The 17,487-nt window shown below is 43.9% G+C and overlaps 1 protein-coding gene across 2 annotated transcripts in view; it reads left to right on the top strand.

Annotated features, from left to right (window-relative positions):
• CORO6 (coronin 6) overlaps window positions 1-16,274 on the top strand; it is a 104,929-nt gene extending 88,655 nt beyond the window's left edge. For both annotated transcript variants that reach the window (XM_075854325.1, XM_075854324.1), the window contains exons 8-12: window positions 247-392; window positions 1,330-1,387; window positions 3,437-3,667; window positions 4,938-9,010; window positions 14,406-16,274. In XM_075854325.1, coding sequence (XP_075710440.1) covers window positions 247-392; window positions 1,330-1,387; window positions 3,437-3,667; window positions 4,938-5,060 — 558 coding nt within the window. In that variant the 3' untranslated portion in view covers window positions 5,061-9,010; window positions 14,406-16,274. The remainder of the gene's footprint in view (window positions 1-246; window positions 393-1,329; window positions 1,388-3,436; window positions 3,668-4,937; window positions 9,011-14,405) is intronic.
• Window positions 16,275-17,487: the final 1,213 nt, after the last annotated feature.

Genomic DNA, 17,487 nt, shown 5'->3' with positions numbered 1-17,487 from the left:
TGGAGAAATGTTTTTGCATGCTAGCTTTTGGCACAATTTAATTTTCACTCTGAGCATCAGACTATTGACTCAAGATTTTATCATTATTATAACCTAAGAGTTTATAGGCATAGAGAAACATCGTTTGGGCCTTAACACGTTCATACAATACCTAGAGCAGCTAAGTAACATACAGGGAATTGTTGCCTACCGATACTTAACATGCTATGCAAAGATAAACTAGAGTGCAACGCTTTTTTTTTTCAGGGTGACAGTAGTATTCGTTACTTTGAAATTACAACAGAGGCACCCTTTGTCCATTACTTGAATACCTACAGCAGCAAGGAACCCCAAAGAGGAATGGGTTTTATGCCCAAGAGAGGCCTGGACGTCTGTAAATGTGAAATAGCAAGGTAAAGTCAGGACAGCATGGAAAGCATGGGGAAAATGTACCACCAAAAACTGGTGTTGGACCATGAGGACGTGCATCATGTGCAACTAGAACGGTATGTTCACACACACTAATTACGTCTGTAATTGACGGACGTATTTCGGCCGCAAGTCCCGGACCGAACACAGTGCAGGGAGCCGGGCTCCTAGCATCATACTTATGTACGATGCTAGGAGTCCCTGCCTCGCTGCAGGACAACTGTCCCGTACTGTAATCACGTAATTAGTGTGTGTGCACATACCCGAAGGAAACAAGTCAGAAGGGGAGGGCATAATAAGGAGAGTGAGAACAAGGATACAATATACTGTCACCCTTTTCAGGGTGGTTCTCTTTTGTTTTTATAGGGGCATTTTCAGGGCATTCATAGGGATTGGAAGTTAGGCACCTCAGAATTTAGTTCTTTGAAGTGGGTTGCTTATGTCGATTGTGTGACACCAAAGTAACAGTCCACTGCAATTTTGGTGCAATCAGCAGTTGCAGAAGCATTAAAGAAGTTGTCCGTTCTTGAAAGGAAAAAAAAAAAAAAAAGTCCCACATGTTATAAAATAATATAAAAATATACTATTCACCTCTTTAATTCCACGCCAATCCACTGCAGATGCTTGGGAAATAATACCAGCGATGACGTGCCACTTGGTGATGCCAGAAAGTACGGCACCTGACCGCTGAGGCCACTGATTAAACTGGACAACCCCTTTAAGTATAATTGCTTTTCTATAGAATTGTCAGTTGTGCCACTGTATTGTTGTGACCAAATCCAAACAGTTGGGTTGAAAGAGGGGCTCCTGTAGGTGTAATGTGTTTGTGGCCCAATACATTTGTCCATATAGTGTATGTTGTAGACTGTACTATTGCTTAAACTAGCTTCTTTATACTAATAACTTATTTAATTTTTACAGATTTTACAAGCTGCATGAGAGGAAATGTGAACCCATTGCTATGACAGTACCAAGAAAGGTGAAGGATAGACTTCTACAATCCATACTTTTTCTTATTCTTCATATCCCGCCATTAATTGATTCCATCTCCCATATATTGTCATAGTATTATCACGCTGCAGAGACTATTCAAAAGGATAAGGCACTTATTAGAGTTAGTCACAGACAGAATAAATAAAAATTATACAGGACCTATCCGCTCTTCTGGAGCATCTTTTCTTAGAACTCTGCATTGTGCCGTTCTTCTGTTATTCCTCCTAGAAATGTATAAATAAATTAAACTGGGTGTTACCTTTCCCCTTGTCAAAGGGCTGTGTCCATACACACTCTGAAGCTGTCCAATCATTGTGGACAGTATCTGACTGCGTAGGAGTATATTCTATCGACAAGGGGAATGGAAACACTCAGTTCAGTTAATTAGGCCTGGACTAAACGGAGACTTTTTGTAGCACTACTGATTGATTTTAACTATCGAGTGACTGCTTCAGTCCATAACACAGCTGAACCTCTGTAGTTAAACTTCAGTAGTTGCTTTATGAAAAATCTCTATGTAGGTCATTTACAGGAGGAATAACAGAGGAATATCACAGTTTTAAGTAAAGATGCTCCAGAATTGTTATCTTATAGGGAATACAAGGATTTACACACAAGTCAGGAGAGGCGACAGTGCCTCTATAAATCCAGGTGACGTCTTCTCTGATTGTAAACGATCTCTTTCCTTTTCTTCTTAATGCATGGTTTGCTGCCAAGACATCTATGTCTTCTTGCTTTTACAGCCATCCCCAGCCTCTGTAGCAACACAATGAAATTCAGATCCCAGACCAGCACCTAGATCAAATCAGACCCCCTAATTTACTCCGACCTCAGATCAGACCCCCTAAATTGATCAGATCCCCTAAATTAATCAGATCCCAGATCAGACCCCTTAAATTGATCAGATACCCTAATTTAATCAGACCGAAGATAAGTGTCCCTAAATTAATCAGACCCCAGAGCAGAGAAAAAAAAATAATTCAGACCCCAGATTAGATGCTTGTACTCACCGCTCCCGACTGTTTTCAGCTTTAGGTGCCGCTCTATGCAAATTACGTCCTGATGGCATCAGCACCCAGAGCGATAGGTCTCAGAGCTGAAGAGGAGCCCAGGAGCGAGGAAGGGGAGTATAATTGGAATCGGCCACTATCTTTTGGATAAATCCAATAGATAGCAAATACACATGCTGCGCAAGCGCCGATTCAGAGGCCAAGGTGTGGGCGTGCTCAGGAGAATACGCATCCAGGCGTGATCAAGGCTTCTAGACTGCCTGGTCAATCAAAGAAGGGAGGGGCGGACTGGAGATAGATGCCAGAGCGGTTTGGAGCAACAGTGACGCCCTCGTTGCTCCAAAAAGCTAATTTGCATATGAAGAATAACGTTATTATCGCTGCAATGGAGGCACTCAGCTGAAAAATTAAAACAGCGTTATGTTCAGGTGAGGCTGCACTATATTACTGTGCTGCTGCTTTCATAGGCCAATTTCTGGTGACAGACTCCCTTTAAATCTATATCATAAGGGCTCTGTTCACATCTTCATTGGAGGTTTATAGCCAATTCTGCTACAACTGATGGAAAAAAATTGAACAGCATGCAGGGCTATTTCATGTTGCCGGAAAAAACAGCTGCACGCTGCTCCATTTTTTTTATAATAAAATAACGGACACCATGATGAAACCTGAAGAACCCAATTACAAGTCAATGAGGTGTTTAGCGGATCCGTTACAGCTTGAATATCGTTTTTCTGCTCCTATGACAGAACAGGAAAACTGAATTTACAAAGCAGATTCCTAAAACAGAGCTCTGTATCAGACAAAAGTGCTATAAAGATATATTAAGAAATAAATCAGCACAGAAATTGGGACCGCAAAATGAAATAAACATAAAAGATGGACATTCCCTGATAGAAACTAGTCTTCAGACAGTAATGTTTGCACAAAAACATTCCAAAAGTTTACATTCATCACATCAGCAAAGTGAAAAATACAAGGCTATAGAGTCCATGCAATAAGACTGGTCCTTTTCTTTCCTGCAGTCAGACCTCTTCCAGGATGATTTATATCCAGACACTCCTGGACCTGAACCAGCCCTTGAAGCAGACGAATGGTTTGCAGGACAGACTGCTGACCCTATATTGGTATCACTCAGGGATGGCTATGTTCCTGTGAAGAACAGGGAACTTAAAGTCACCAAGAAAAATATTCTGGACAACAAACCACCAACTGCTCCACGTAGAAGTTATTCTTCCTGTGAATCCGGTTTCTCAGTAAGTATTCCACTTTACTTGGCTAAAAGGAGTTTAAATATGGCACTGGCTGAAAGCATTGCTGTCATAGGCATAACAATAGGGGGTGCAGAGGTGGCAGTCGGACCTCAGCCCTGGCACATGAGGGGACCCAATGGCCCCGCTTCAACATAAGCACACACCAGTATGGTGACACATGGCAGTTGTGAGATCATGTTATAGATTATACATAGGGGCCCAGGAAGTTCAAGTTACATATTTGATAATTGTCTAGAATTTTGGGACCATAAAAATCTGAGTTTAAAAAAATAAAAAAAAGAATAATGTTCTTAAAGAGGCTCTGTCACCACATTATAAGTGGCCTATCTTGTACATGATGTGATCGGCGCCGTAATGTAGATTACAGCAGTGTTTTTTATTTAGAAAAATGATCTATTTTCACCAAGTTATGACCTATTTTAGCTTTATGCTAATGACTTTCCTAATATACAACTGGGTGTGTTTTTACTTTTGACCAAGTGGGCGTTGTGGAGAGAAGTGTATGACGCTGACCAATCAGCGTCATACACTTCTCCCCATTCATTTACTCTGCACATAGTGATCCTGCGTTGTTCACTATGTGCAGTCACATAAACACACATTAACGTTACGGAAGTGTCTTGACAGTAAATAGACATCGCGTCCAACCAGGGCGGGATGTCTATTCACAATCCCGACACTTCGGTAACGTTTGTGTGGGACTTAGAGCACAGCAAGCGTAATCTCGCAAGATCTTTCTGTAAATGACAGCACAGCGTGATCTCGATGTGCTGTGTGAGTAAGTCACACACAAACATTACCGAAGTGTCGGGATTGTGAATAGACATCCCGTCCTAGTTGGACGCGATGTCTATTTACTGTCAAGACACTTCAGTAACGTTAATGTGTGTTTATGTGACTGCACATAGTGAACAACGCAGGATCACTATGTGCAGAGTAAATGAATGGGGAGAAGTGTATGACGCTGATTGGTCAGCGTCATACACTTCTCTCCACAACGCCCACTTGGTCAAAAGTAAAAACACATCCAGTTGTCTATTAAGAAAGTTATTAGCATAAAGCTAAAATAGGTCATAGCTTGGTGAAAATAGATCGTTTTTCTAAATAAAAAATACTGCTGTTACCTACAATACAGCGCCAATCACATTATGTAGGAGATAGGGCACTTATAATATGGTGACAGAGCCTCTTTAAATATTCTTTCATACAGCTGCTGCGAAACATGCATTTACTTTCTGTCTTTCTTTACTAGAGAGTCTCTCTAGAAGATCTTCTTGAAGAAATCAAGTACTTGAGAGCTACTGTTGAGTCTCAAGAGAAGCGCATCTCAAACTTAGAAAACTTACTGCAGGAAATTGCTGATGGCACTGATTGAGCCGAACTGTGAAATTCTGCCATCCGGCCGAGAATGCACTTCAACAATAACATGCCCTCTTTTCCTTGCAAGCAAACTTGATTATGTTTTACAAGAGGTGATGGAGCCAATGCATGGACTCCAAACAGAAGGTCCCCTGTTTATGCCTTTCATTGTTAGGGAAGTCCATAGAGGCCTTCTTCCTTTGGGGGTGGTTATGTCTAAGGGACAGGGGATAAAGACTTTTTATTTTTGGGCAAATCATTAATGGACAGTTCTATTTGCATCTACACAGAGAGCAGGCTATATGCTGCTATGACTGACGAGTGGGTCATGTGGCAGACTGAATTAGAAGATTATGGCTGTAATAGGCCAGATTCCAAAAATTGTGGAAATGGGACAGAATTACCTTTTCACAGAATTGGCTCATATTAGTATCTCTCTCATGAAGTCATCCTCATTTTTAAAGATCCTACTTTAGATCTGTTGGTGCACATATGATTACACATATAAATATGATTTTCTCAAGAAATATATATATATATATATGTATACAAAAACTGTTGTTACTCTTCATCCATTATCATAGAAATGGAAATGTTTTTTTTTTTCCTTGGAACATAATTTGTTTATTTTCATATAGAATATCTCATTCATAATTGCGCACAACAGAGACAGACATTTTGTAGGCCAAACCAGGGTCGGACTAGACCACCAACTTACTAGAGGTTCCTCTTGTGGGCCCAGATTATGACACACTAACAGCCCCAAAGGTCCAGTAGAAGAAAACATTATTTGACGCTACTGTAGTTTAGAGCCATCACTTACTGCTTGGGACAATTATAGTTTTATTCACAAATAACTTCTCAGAATGTATTAATTAAATGGCCTGTGTGCACACAACAGTATAATTTAGGATGTAATTAAAAGTAGACCTATAGATTGATTGTAGGCCCTCAGAATTGTTTCCTCTAGTGGGCCCAAGTCATACCATTCCGACACTGGACTAAGCTAATATGCTTTACTCTTCTTGTGAACACAATATCCCAGGAATAAATTCCTATAATATTATAGAACATCTCTGCCTCTTCTATGATTCACCTCTGAATGGAATTTTCTTTTTTATTAAATCAATGTGTTTTGTGTTTTTAATCACTTTTCTAATTGACTTTTATTAAAAAAGTTTTTTTTTACTTTTTACGATACAGCTTCTATGTATCCTGTATACATAGAAGGTGTATCTTTCGCTCTCAGCCGATTCCGTCAGTTCAGCTGAACTAATGGCTTGACTGAGAGCGGATCCTCTGTGTCTCTAATATCGATAACATCTAAGTTATGAATTTCGATATGATCAATATCACGTGTACCCTGTGTGTCAGATACATGCAGGACCCGCTCTCAGCTGAGCCATCAATTGAACTGAACTGACGGAATCGGCTAAGAGAAAACGATACAGCTTCTATGAATGTTGTATACCTAAAGGCTGTATCGTAAAAATTTAAGAAAAGTGACTAAAAACAGATTTAATAAAAATGAAAAAAAAAAACATCAAAGGTGTACATAGCTTTTAAAGTGTTTAATAGTAATCAGGGCCGGTCTTTGGATAGATGGTGCCCCGTGCAAAAATTTTTTGCGGTGCCCTACCCCATCATAAAAATAATGCCCCACCACAGTACAATTCCTTTTTTAGTGCCCCCACACAGTATAATGCCCCCTAAGTGCCACACAATATATTGCCCCCTGTAGTTCCCCTACACAATATAATATCACCCCTCCCCTGGGTGCCACATATAGCCCGCCCTTGTAGATAGTGCCCCCTGTAGATTGGCCATACAGCCCCTCTATAGATTCTGCCATACAGCCACCCTGTAGATAGTGCCATACAGCCCCCTACCTTCCCCTTGTAGATAGTGTCATATAGCCCCCCACCTCCCCTTTGTAGATAGTGCCATACAGACCCCCACCTCCCCCTTATAGAATGTGCCATACAGCCCCCCCCCACCTCTCCCTTGTAGACAATGCCCCCACCACCCCCTTGCTAACAGCACCATAAAGCCCCCTACCTCCCCCTTGTAGACCGCGCCACACAGCCCCCACCTCCCCCTTGTAGAGAACGCCATACGGCCCCCCCACCTCCCCTTTGTAGACAGCGACATACAGCCTCCCATCTCCCCTTTCTAAACAGCGACATACAGCCCCATCTCCCCCTTGTAGACAGTGCCATACAGCCCCCACCACCCCCATGTAGATAGTGGCCCCTAAACAAATACAATTTCCACCTGCTGGAGTGATGCGCCCTGTGCGATGGCACAGGTCGCCTACCCCAAAGGCAGGCCCTGATAGTAATATATAATATAAAGACTAAATAAGTATAAATGGTTTATGACAGAGTCAGAGCTTATTAAGATCTCTCAGCCTCTTTAACATAATGATGTATAAGTTCCTTACAAAGCAAGCAGAGATATATACTCCTTATGATTCTGACCATGGGAATGGAAGTCAGTAGCAGTTATAGATGATAGATAAATATAAACATTAGCCACATCTGCTGCTTGGTTCAGAGCATTTACAGTTCCCTCAAACATTTTGCTGTTATGTGCTTCTCTATGGCAGATATTACTGCCAGTGCCTATGACCATCCAGTCGGGCTATATTTAAAGACGTTCTTGCTTTTCTACGCACTGTGTGTGAATTCATCCTAATATAGTATCCAACATTGTCATATCATATTATTAAAGAACTTTGACCTCCATTATTTATGTGGGGGTAGGGTACACATAGTAAGACCAAATAGCAAACATACAGTACAGTATAGCAGGGAAAATAGATAATATCTGCACTTCCTCCAAACATTTTGCTGCCTTAGGCATGTGCCAAGCTTGTCTAAATGTTAAATCCATCCCTGTATTGTTTTATTCTGTGTATAACTTTATCTCTGTGGTGTCTATGACACAATATAGCCTACTTGTGCTTACAGATGCAAATATTACCATGGTGCCCATAAAGCTCTATTAACGGGACTTAATGAAATAATATCTATTGCACTCCACTGATGTCCAATCTAACTGTATGTTTATATTTTTTGGTGGAACATTATGTTGCGATTTTTTTTTCACTACAGTTTTTCAGTTCTCCTCATCTTCTCCTTTAAAGCATCGCCTGTACACAGTGGGTGTAGTCGGTACTTAAAAGGGGTTTCCGGTTTTATGTATATAAAACTTAATCAATATATAGTGAAAAGTTTTGTGACTTTTATAATATACTTTGTGCTATGTGAGAGTCATGCATCAGCAGCGCAAACCTCACTATCCTTATAATTTTCTACAATGCATCAGCCTAAAATCCAGGATTCTTCGCTTATAAAGGATTGCCTAGACAAGATGCAATTGTTGCAAACTCTCAGATGTAACAAGTATTCGGTCTGAATGGGTTTTCTGCCACTGGTTGTAAGCAAAATAGAAGCATACAGAGATATTGTAAAATGGTGTGGAATTGAAAGTATACTAGAAAGTTGCAGAACTTTTCACTAATCAATGATTGGGCTTAAGACCAATTTCACACGGTTGTATTATGGCCGTATTTTAGAGCAGACTAAGTACTTATTTCCACCCGTCTCCCACAGTTCTACTGAATTAAAATTTTAGCACCATATAGGTTCTATGGTGACATAAGATAAGTTTAACCACAGGGGTTCTGGTGTTGCGGACCCTATGGTCCCTAAACTACAGCCATATTATGGCGGTGTGAAACTGGTCTAATTTACATTAGACGAGAAAACCCCTTTAATAAACGAAAGAGGATTTTCCTGTTATGCCATAGCACCCAGGCAACTCATGCTCGACAACTGTGTCAGATTATAATGTGGCCTCCATCATTGTATGTACATGACTGACACCCTTTAAAATTCCCCCAAAATATGGATTTTTAGAAATAATAAGCAAGCAGTATTATGGAACTTGAATGGGACAGTGGTGCTGTGATGGCAGGAAGGAGGTGAAGGGAAAGTGAGCCCTAATCTACCCACCGCCCTGTCCCTGCCTACTTGCAACGACCCGCCCTAGGCGACGAGGTACAACTGGGCGGCGGTCCCTACGCTGTCTAAGTGCACAGGAAAACAAACAGGGAACACGCAAGGGAAGGGGCAGTAGCCACGGAACGCCACGAGGAAACGGAGCAGCGAACGAACAGTCAGGACCAGGACGAAGTGAGTAACCCGAGCGGGCACGGAGACAGAAGCAAGCCAGGGGCAAAGCAAAGCAAAGCAAGTCAAGTCAAGGAGAACTGCAGCAAGGCAGAAGCACGGCAGAAGCAGGCTGGAGCAAGCAGCAGTGGGGCCAGGAATCCAAAAGAATAACAAGCAATGAGGAAGAGAAAACTGCAGGTATAAATGGACAGGGGGCGGAGCTAACTCTGACTGACCAGGCCGCGATAGGCTCTCCCACTCCTGAGCCTGCCACCCTGATTGGTGGGAGCCGGTGTCAGTCTAAGAGGTCTGGCCTCAGGTGTCGACTGATTAACCCTGGGAATCTCCACAGACGTAGTGCCTGGCAGATCCTTTACAGTACTCCCCCTTTTATGAGGGGCCACCGGACCCTTACTAAGAGGACCCGGTTTAGTGGGGAAGAGAAGGTGGAACCTCCTGACCAATACCCCAGCGTGAACATCTCGAGCAGGTACCCAAGTCCTCTCCTCCGGCCCGTATCCTCTCCAATGGACCAGGTACTGGAGGGAGCCCTGGATCATCCTACTGTCCACAATCTTGGCCACCTCGAATTCCACCCCCTCAGGGGTGAGAACGGGAACAGGAGGTTTCCTAGAGGGGGACCAGGACGGGGAGCAGCGTTTAAGGAGGGAAGCATGAAAGACGTCGTGTATGCGGAAGGATGGGGGCAGCTCCAGACGGAAGGATACAGGGTTGAGGACTTCAATGACCTTATAAGGCCCAATAAATCGGGGAGCAAACTTCCTGGACGGGACCTTAAGGCGCAAGTTCCTGGACGACAACCAGACCAAATCCCCGACGACAAACCGGGGGTTAGCAGAACGTCTACTATCCGCCTGAATCTTTTGTGCGCTCTGGGACGCCTCTAGGTTCTTCTGAACCTGGGCCCAGACAGTGCACAGTTCCCGATGAACATCCTCTACCTCAGGATTATTGGAACAACCAGGGGAGACGGAGGAGAACCTTGGGTTAAACCCGAAATTACAGAAAAACGGGGAGACCCCTGACGAGTTACTGACCCGGTTATTCAGGGAAAATTCAGCAAGGGGAAGGAATGAGACCCAATCGAATTGACAGTCAGAGATGAAACACCTTAAATATTGTTCCAGGGATTGGTTGGTCCTTTCCGTTTGGCCGTTAGTTTCGGGATGGAAGGCGGAGGAGAAGGACAGATCAATCTCCAACTTTTTACAAAAGGCTCTCCAAAATAAGGAAACAAATTGTACCCCTCTGTCCGAAACGATATTGACTGGGGCCCCATGGAGACGCAGGATGTGTTTCACAAACAAAGAAGCTAACGTCTTGGCGTTAGGTAGCTTCTTAAGGGGCACAAAGTGGCACATCTTGCTGAAGCGGTCGACTACCACCCACACCACCGACTTGCCCTGAGATGGAGGCAAATCGGTGATAAAATCCATGGAGATATGGGTCCAAGGTCTCTGGGGAATGGGCAAGGGACGTAGTAGGCCCGCAGGTCGGGACCTAGGGGTTTTGGACCTAGCGCAAACCTCACAAGCGGCGACGTAAGCCCTAACATCTTTAGGCAACCCAGGCCACCAATAGTTTCTGGTAATGAGGTGTTTGGTGCCCAAGATGCCAGGATGACCAGATAGAGCGGAGTCATGGTTTTCCCTGAGTACCCTCAGCCGGTATTGCAGGGGAACAAACAGTTTGTCCCCAGGGACGTTCCCGGGAGCTGCACCCTGATCAGCCGCGATATCAGAAGCTAAATCAGAATCCGTGGCAGAGACGATTATACCAGGGGGTAAAATACAAGCGGGATCCTTCTCGGAAGGAGGATTGGCCATGAAACTACGTGACAGAGCGTCAGCCTTAATATTCTTGGACCCAGCCCTATAGGTAACCAAGAAATTAAATCTGGTAAAGAATAGTGCCCACCGAGCTTGTCTAGGATTAAGCCTCCGGGCCGATTCTAGGAAAACCAGATTCTTGTGATCCGTAAGGACCGTTACCTGGTGTCTGGCCCCCTCCAGGAAGTGCCGCCACTCCTCAAAAGCCCATTTAATGGCTAGAAGTTCGCGGTTGCCAATATCATAGTTACTCTCCGTGGGCGAAAACTTCCTAGAGAAGTAAGCACAGGGGCGGAGATGGGTGAGGGAGCTGGTACCCTGGGACAAGACGGCCCCCACTCCCACCTCGGAAGCGTCAACCTCCACAATAAATGGCTCCTCTTGGTTGGGCTGAATCAGCACGGGGGCCGAGATAAAGCACTTCTTGAGAGTCTCAAAGGCCTGGACGGCCTCAGGGGGCCAATGGAGGACATCAGCACCCTTGCGGGTAAGGTCCGTAAGAGGCTTAGCGACGACCGAGAAGTTGGCAATAAATCTCCTGTAATAGTTGGCGAACCCTAAAAAACACTGTAACGCCTTAAGGGAGGCAGGTTGGACCCATTCCGCCACAGCTTGAACCTTGGCAGGGTCCATGCGGAATTCATGAGGAGTGAGGATTTGCCCTAAAAATGGTATCTCCTGTACCCCAAAGACACATTTTTCAGTCTTAGCAAACAGATTATTCTCCCGAAGGACCTGGAGCACCTTCCTGACATGCTCCACGTGAGAGGACCAGTCCTTGGAAAACACCAGTATGTCATCAAGGTACACAACAAGAAAATTACCCAGGTACTCTCTCAGGATTTCATTAATAAAATTCTGGAAGACAGCAGGGGCGTTACACAACCCAAAGGGCATGACCAGGTATTCGAAATGACCCTCGGGTGTGTTGAACGCAGTTTTCCACTCATCCCCCTCTTTGATGCGGATAAGGTTATATGCCCCCCGTAGATCGAACTTAGAAAACCATTGGGCTCCCTGAACCTGATTAAAAAGATCCGGAATCAAAGGAAGTGGGTACTGGTTCCTTACAGTGACCTTATTCAGGTTACGATAATCAATGCACGGCCTAAGACCACCATCCTTCTTCCCCACGAAGAAGAAGCCAGCACCTACAGGAGAAGTCGAGGGGCGAATGAAACCCTTGGCCAGGCATTCCTGGATATACACCCTCATGGCTTCACGTTCAGGACATGAAAGATTAAATATCCTACCTTTAGGAAGCTTGGCACCAGGCACCAAATCGATAGCGCAATCGTAATCTCTATGGGGGGGCAACACCTCGGAGGCCTCCTTAGAAAACACATCGGCGAAGTCCTGAACGAACTCAGGAAGCGTGTTTACCTCCTCCCGGGGAGAAATAGAGTTAACAGAAAGACATGACATAAGACATTCATTACCCCATTTGGTGAGATCCCCAGTATTCCAATCAAACGTGGGATTATGCAACTGCAACCAGGGAAGGCCTAAAACCAGATCAGACGATAATCCCTGCATTACCAGTACAGAGCACTGCTCCAAATGCATGGAGCCAACCAGGAGTTCAAAAACAGGAGTATGCTGAGTAAAATAACCATTAGCAAGGGGAGTAGAGTCGATTCCTACTACAGGGATAGGATAAGGTAAATCAATACAAGGCATCTTTAGAGACATAGCAAATTCCACAGACATGATATTAGCAGATGAGCCAGAATCCACGAAAGCACTGCCCGTGGCAGACCGGCCAGCAAACGAGACCTGAAAGGGAAGCAAAATTTTATTGCGTTTCACATTAACGGGAAATACCTGTGCGCCCAAGTGACCTCCCCGATGATCACTTAGGCGCGGAAGTTTTCCGGCTTCTTATTCTTGCGCCTGGGACAGGTGTTCAGTAGATGCTTGTCGTCCCCACAGTAGAAGCAGAGACCGTTCATTCTGCGAAACTCCCTACGTTGTCGAGGGGACATGGAGGCCCCGAGTTGCATAGGTACCTCCGAGTCCTCCGTGGAGGGGCGAGGAGGCGGGACCTCGGGGGGGATCGCAGAAAAGTCAGAGGGGAGCACACTGAAGCGTTCTAGCTGACGTTCCCTGAGACGTCGGTCAAGTCGTACTGCTAGGGCCATAACCTGGTCAAGAGAGTCAGACGAGGGGTAGCTAACCAGCAGATCCTTCAGGGCGTCAGATAATCCTAACCTAAACTGGCACCTTAGGGCCAGATCGTTCCACTGAGAAGCTACGCACCACTTCCTAAAATCAGAACAGTATTCCTCAACCGGTCTCCTACCCTGACGTAAGGTCACCAACTGACTCTCGGCTAAAGCAGTCCTGTCAGTCTCGTCGTAAATGAGTCCGAGGGCAGAGAAAAAACGATCAACAGAGGAAAGTTCAGGGGCGTCAGGAGCCAAGGAGAAGGCCCACTCTTGGGGCCCTTCCTGGAGTCGGGATATGATGATACCCACCCGCTGGTTCTCGGAACCTGAGGAGTGGGGCTTAAGGCGGAAATATAGTCTGCAACTCTCCCGGAAGGAGAGAAACGTCTTACGGTCCCCTGAAAACCGGTCAGGTAACTTGAGGTCGGGTTCTAGAGGTGAGGTGGTGCGCCCAACCCTTTGGGCCAGGGCCTGGACCTGTAGGGAGAGGCCCTGCATCTGCTGGGTCAGGGTCTCAAGGGGGTCCATGATAGCGACAGCGTAGGAGAAATGGTAGACTAGGTAAGGGCTTGTTATTCTGTGATGGCAGGAAGGAGGTGAAGGGAAAGTGAGCCCTAATCTACCCACCGCCCTGTCCCTGCCTACTTGCAACGACCCGCCCTAGGCGACGAGGTACAACTGGGCGGCGGTCCCTACGCTGTCTAAGTGCACAGGAAAACAAACAGGGAACACGCAAGGGAAGGGGCAGTAGCCACGGAACGCCACGAGGAAACGGAGCAGCGAACGAACAGTCAGGACCAGGACGAAGTGAGTAACCCGAGCGGGCACGGAGACAGAAGCAAGCCAGGGGCAAAGCAAAGCAAAGCAAGTCAAGTCAAGGAGAACTGCAGCAAGGCAGAAGCACGGCAGAAGCAGGCTGGAGCAAGCAGCAGTGGGGCCAGGAATCCAAAAGAATAACAAGCAATGAGGAAGAGAAAACTGCAGGTATAAATGGACAGGGGGCGGAGCTAACTCTGACTGACCAGGCCGCGATAGGCTCTCCCACTCCTGAGCCTGCCACCCTGATTGGTGGGAGCCGGTGTCAGTCTAAGAGGTCTGGCCTCAGGTGTCGACTGATTAACCCTGGGAATCTCCACAGACGTAGTGCCTGGCAGATCCTTTACAGGTGCAATACATTGCACAGCCGCTACGTATGTAATGGCGCGTGTAAATACGAACGGAAAGGAACACCATGTAAACAATGAAGCTGCCCCTTCAAACAGCTGATCGGCGGTGTTGTCAAGAGTCGGCCCCCTACCGATCTAAAATCCATTGCCTATCCTAAGGATAGGCTGTAAATTTTATCACCCCAGATAACCCCTTTAAAGGGTTTTCTTACCCTTGGGTTCCCAACTTTTATGCCATATCTGATTATTATGCCATACATGTTGAGGGAAAACCCCTTTAAATAGAACATTGAGTAACTTAGCAAATGGTTTGCTTTACTTATCATGTGTCCTTGAGTTATCACAGCTCTCATACAGAACTGCATTGAAACCTATCAGTGCTGTGCTGACAGACATATTCCTGCACTGCATTCTGGGAAATTCCCTTTTTCTTTTTTTTGTTTTGTTACATCAAATTACTGTACCCTGTCAAGTGTTAAGAGGGAACGCATCCCAGTGTAGCTCAGCCGAGAAACAGACACTAAACCAGCAGGGGTCAACTGGGAGAAGGGAGATTAGAACTACGAGGAAGCCAAAATATTTCTGACTGCACATAGGGATAAGAATGGACAGTAGGAAATATCAAAACCTACTGAACATTACGTGCAGATTCAATTGAGGTATAAAATGTCCTTCAAAGGGAAATTTCGATTTAAAATTCATGATACAGTTGTATTTGAAAATTAGAATAATGTATAGGTAGAATAAGAAAAGTAGTGAAGTAGTGAAGTATCATGATTGTAATTTATTTTTAAAATAAAATGTAAAATATATTTCTGTTTAAAAGTACTTTCAGTAAAACGAAAAATAAATTTGTCGCATCTTCTGATGTCTGCGCGCTAGAAGGGGATATCTACGCCAGCTTCCAACAAATGTGTGAGATGCCCACTTTCGCTAAGCTCCACCCACTTTTTAAAAAGTGCAGTGAGCGGTGTAAAGGCATATTTTTGCGCAAATTATGACTTTTCAAGCATTTGCGATTTTTCTATGCTACAAAACTGGCACAGAAAGTGGATAAATTCCCCCGTAGTGTATATGCAGGTCCAATAGGAAAGCAAGTGGCGACACAGGACTAAAGCAGGTTTATAATGCTAAGTATACAACAATTTTTTTTATTCTTTCATTTTTATTACGGGTTTGGCCTATTTCGGGGATTTATCTGCATTTCAGAAAACCTCTTTAACAAGGTCATAGACAGCCCCTTTAAAATGGGAGTTGACATGGCGATCAACTGATCTCCATGGGTCAGACTCCCTCTAAAAGCAATGCTTCCTAATGAGAATATCTCCATAATACTGTATCCGATGAAACATGGCATGATTTTTTTCTGTCGGATTCCATATAAAATCAGATTCATGGAATTGAGGATTTTACTGCGTATTTGCATAAATTTTTTACCCCTCACAATAGAATTGATGAAGTCTGTCAATGGAGTTGTCTAAAGGCCAAACCGCTTGCACTCTGGCCTTAGTCAAAATCAATGCAAGATAAGTAAGGCATAAACTTTGCAGATTTACTCAACTTCACAATATTCTTAGTGGTTTTCCTATAGACGACTATCCCGATGTTTTACCTCTGAACCAGTCAACTACATGATACAATCATACCCTATATATTGTTCAGATTTCTTACGTTCTTATGAGACTACCAAATATAAAAGTACGTGTTTTTATGCTGCACTTTTGCAATATGTTAATTACCAATATCATGAATCTCTGTATCATCTGTGAATAATTTTATCTACATGGCTGCCGGTTGATTTCCTACTTGCAAAGCATGTTCTGCTGTCTACCCAATGGATAAAGATTAAAATAATAAGACTCTGCAGTGATCTGAATGTGATGTACAGGTTTAATAGAACATAACGATTGTGATTTTACAACCACAACTTGTAATACAGAATGTTTCAATGACCCATGAGCAGAAGATAATCTAAAGGCTTAAAATATATATATTTTAATATGCGTGCTTCATCAGTCTTATCCTTCATTACTGGTCTGCTCACAAGATACAAATTTATCACGTGGAAAACAGCTGAAGTTCGTGGCTTGGTATGAAATTATATTCTATATGTTAGAGGCTCATTAGGCTCCATGGCTGTAGGACAGGACATCCTTGGCTCCTTTCTGATCTGCCAGGACAGAATCAGATACCATGTATTCGGCTCCTTGGGAGACATTGAGTAGGTTTGAGAAACACCACAATTAGAGAAAACCCAGGCATTAGTTTAATGTCCCATGCACAGAGCTATATTCATTACTTCAGCCTAGAGTAGATTATTTAGAAAAGAAAAAGTAAAAACTACATTTTATCCTTTTTTTCCAATCCTGGTTTTGACTAAGAAAAAAAAAAAAAGACTTTTACAGAATCTAAGATTTTCTTTTCATTTATTTAAAAGGAAAAGTAAAAAAAAAACATTTGAACTGATAGCTCAGCTGAGAGCGGGTCCTGCGTGTCACTAAGATGTGATCGATATTAGGTGGATCCTGTGTGTCAGCTGAACTGACGGAATCGGCTGAGACAAAACAATACAGCTTCTGTGTATACAGGATAGAAGCTGTGTCGTAAAAAGCCAAAAAAGTTTTTATGGAACGTCAATACAAAAATTGCTTAAAAATCACAAAAAACATTGATTCAATAAAAAAAATACTGTTAAAGATGTACAAAGCCTTTGAAATAAAATATATTTTATTTAATAAAACATGTACAGTAATATAACTCCCACATACACTATGTGGACAACTGACCCTCACACCCATAGGTTTAATATTGAGTTTGGCACCCTTTTGTGGGTATAACTGATTACACTCATCTGTGAAGGCCTTCCACAAGATTTTGGAATGTGGTTGTTGGAATTTGTTCCCATACAGCCAAAAGAGCGTTTGTGAGGTTAGGCACTAATGTTGGACGAGAAGCTCTGGCGTGCAATTGGCATTCCAATTCATCCCAAAGGTGTTGGATGGGGTTGAGGTCAGGGTACTGTGCAGGCCACTCAAGTTCCTCCACACCAAACACGTCACACCATGTCTTTGCACCTTGCTT

This window comes from Rhinoderma darwinii, chromosome 2 (assembly GCF_050947455.1).
Source record: "Rhinoderma darwinii isolate aRhiDar2 chromosome 2, aRhiDar2.hap1, whole genome shotgun sequence".
NCBI classification, from domain to species: domain Eukaryota; kingdom Metazoa; phylum Chordata; class Amphibia; order Anura; family Rhinodermatidae; genus Rhinoderma; species Rhinoderma darwinii.
This window is presented reverse-complemented; position numbering and strand designations above follow the sequence as displayed.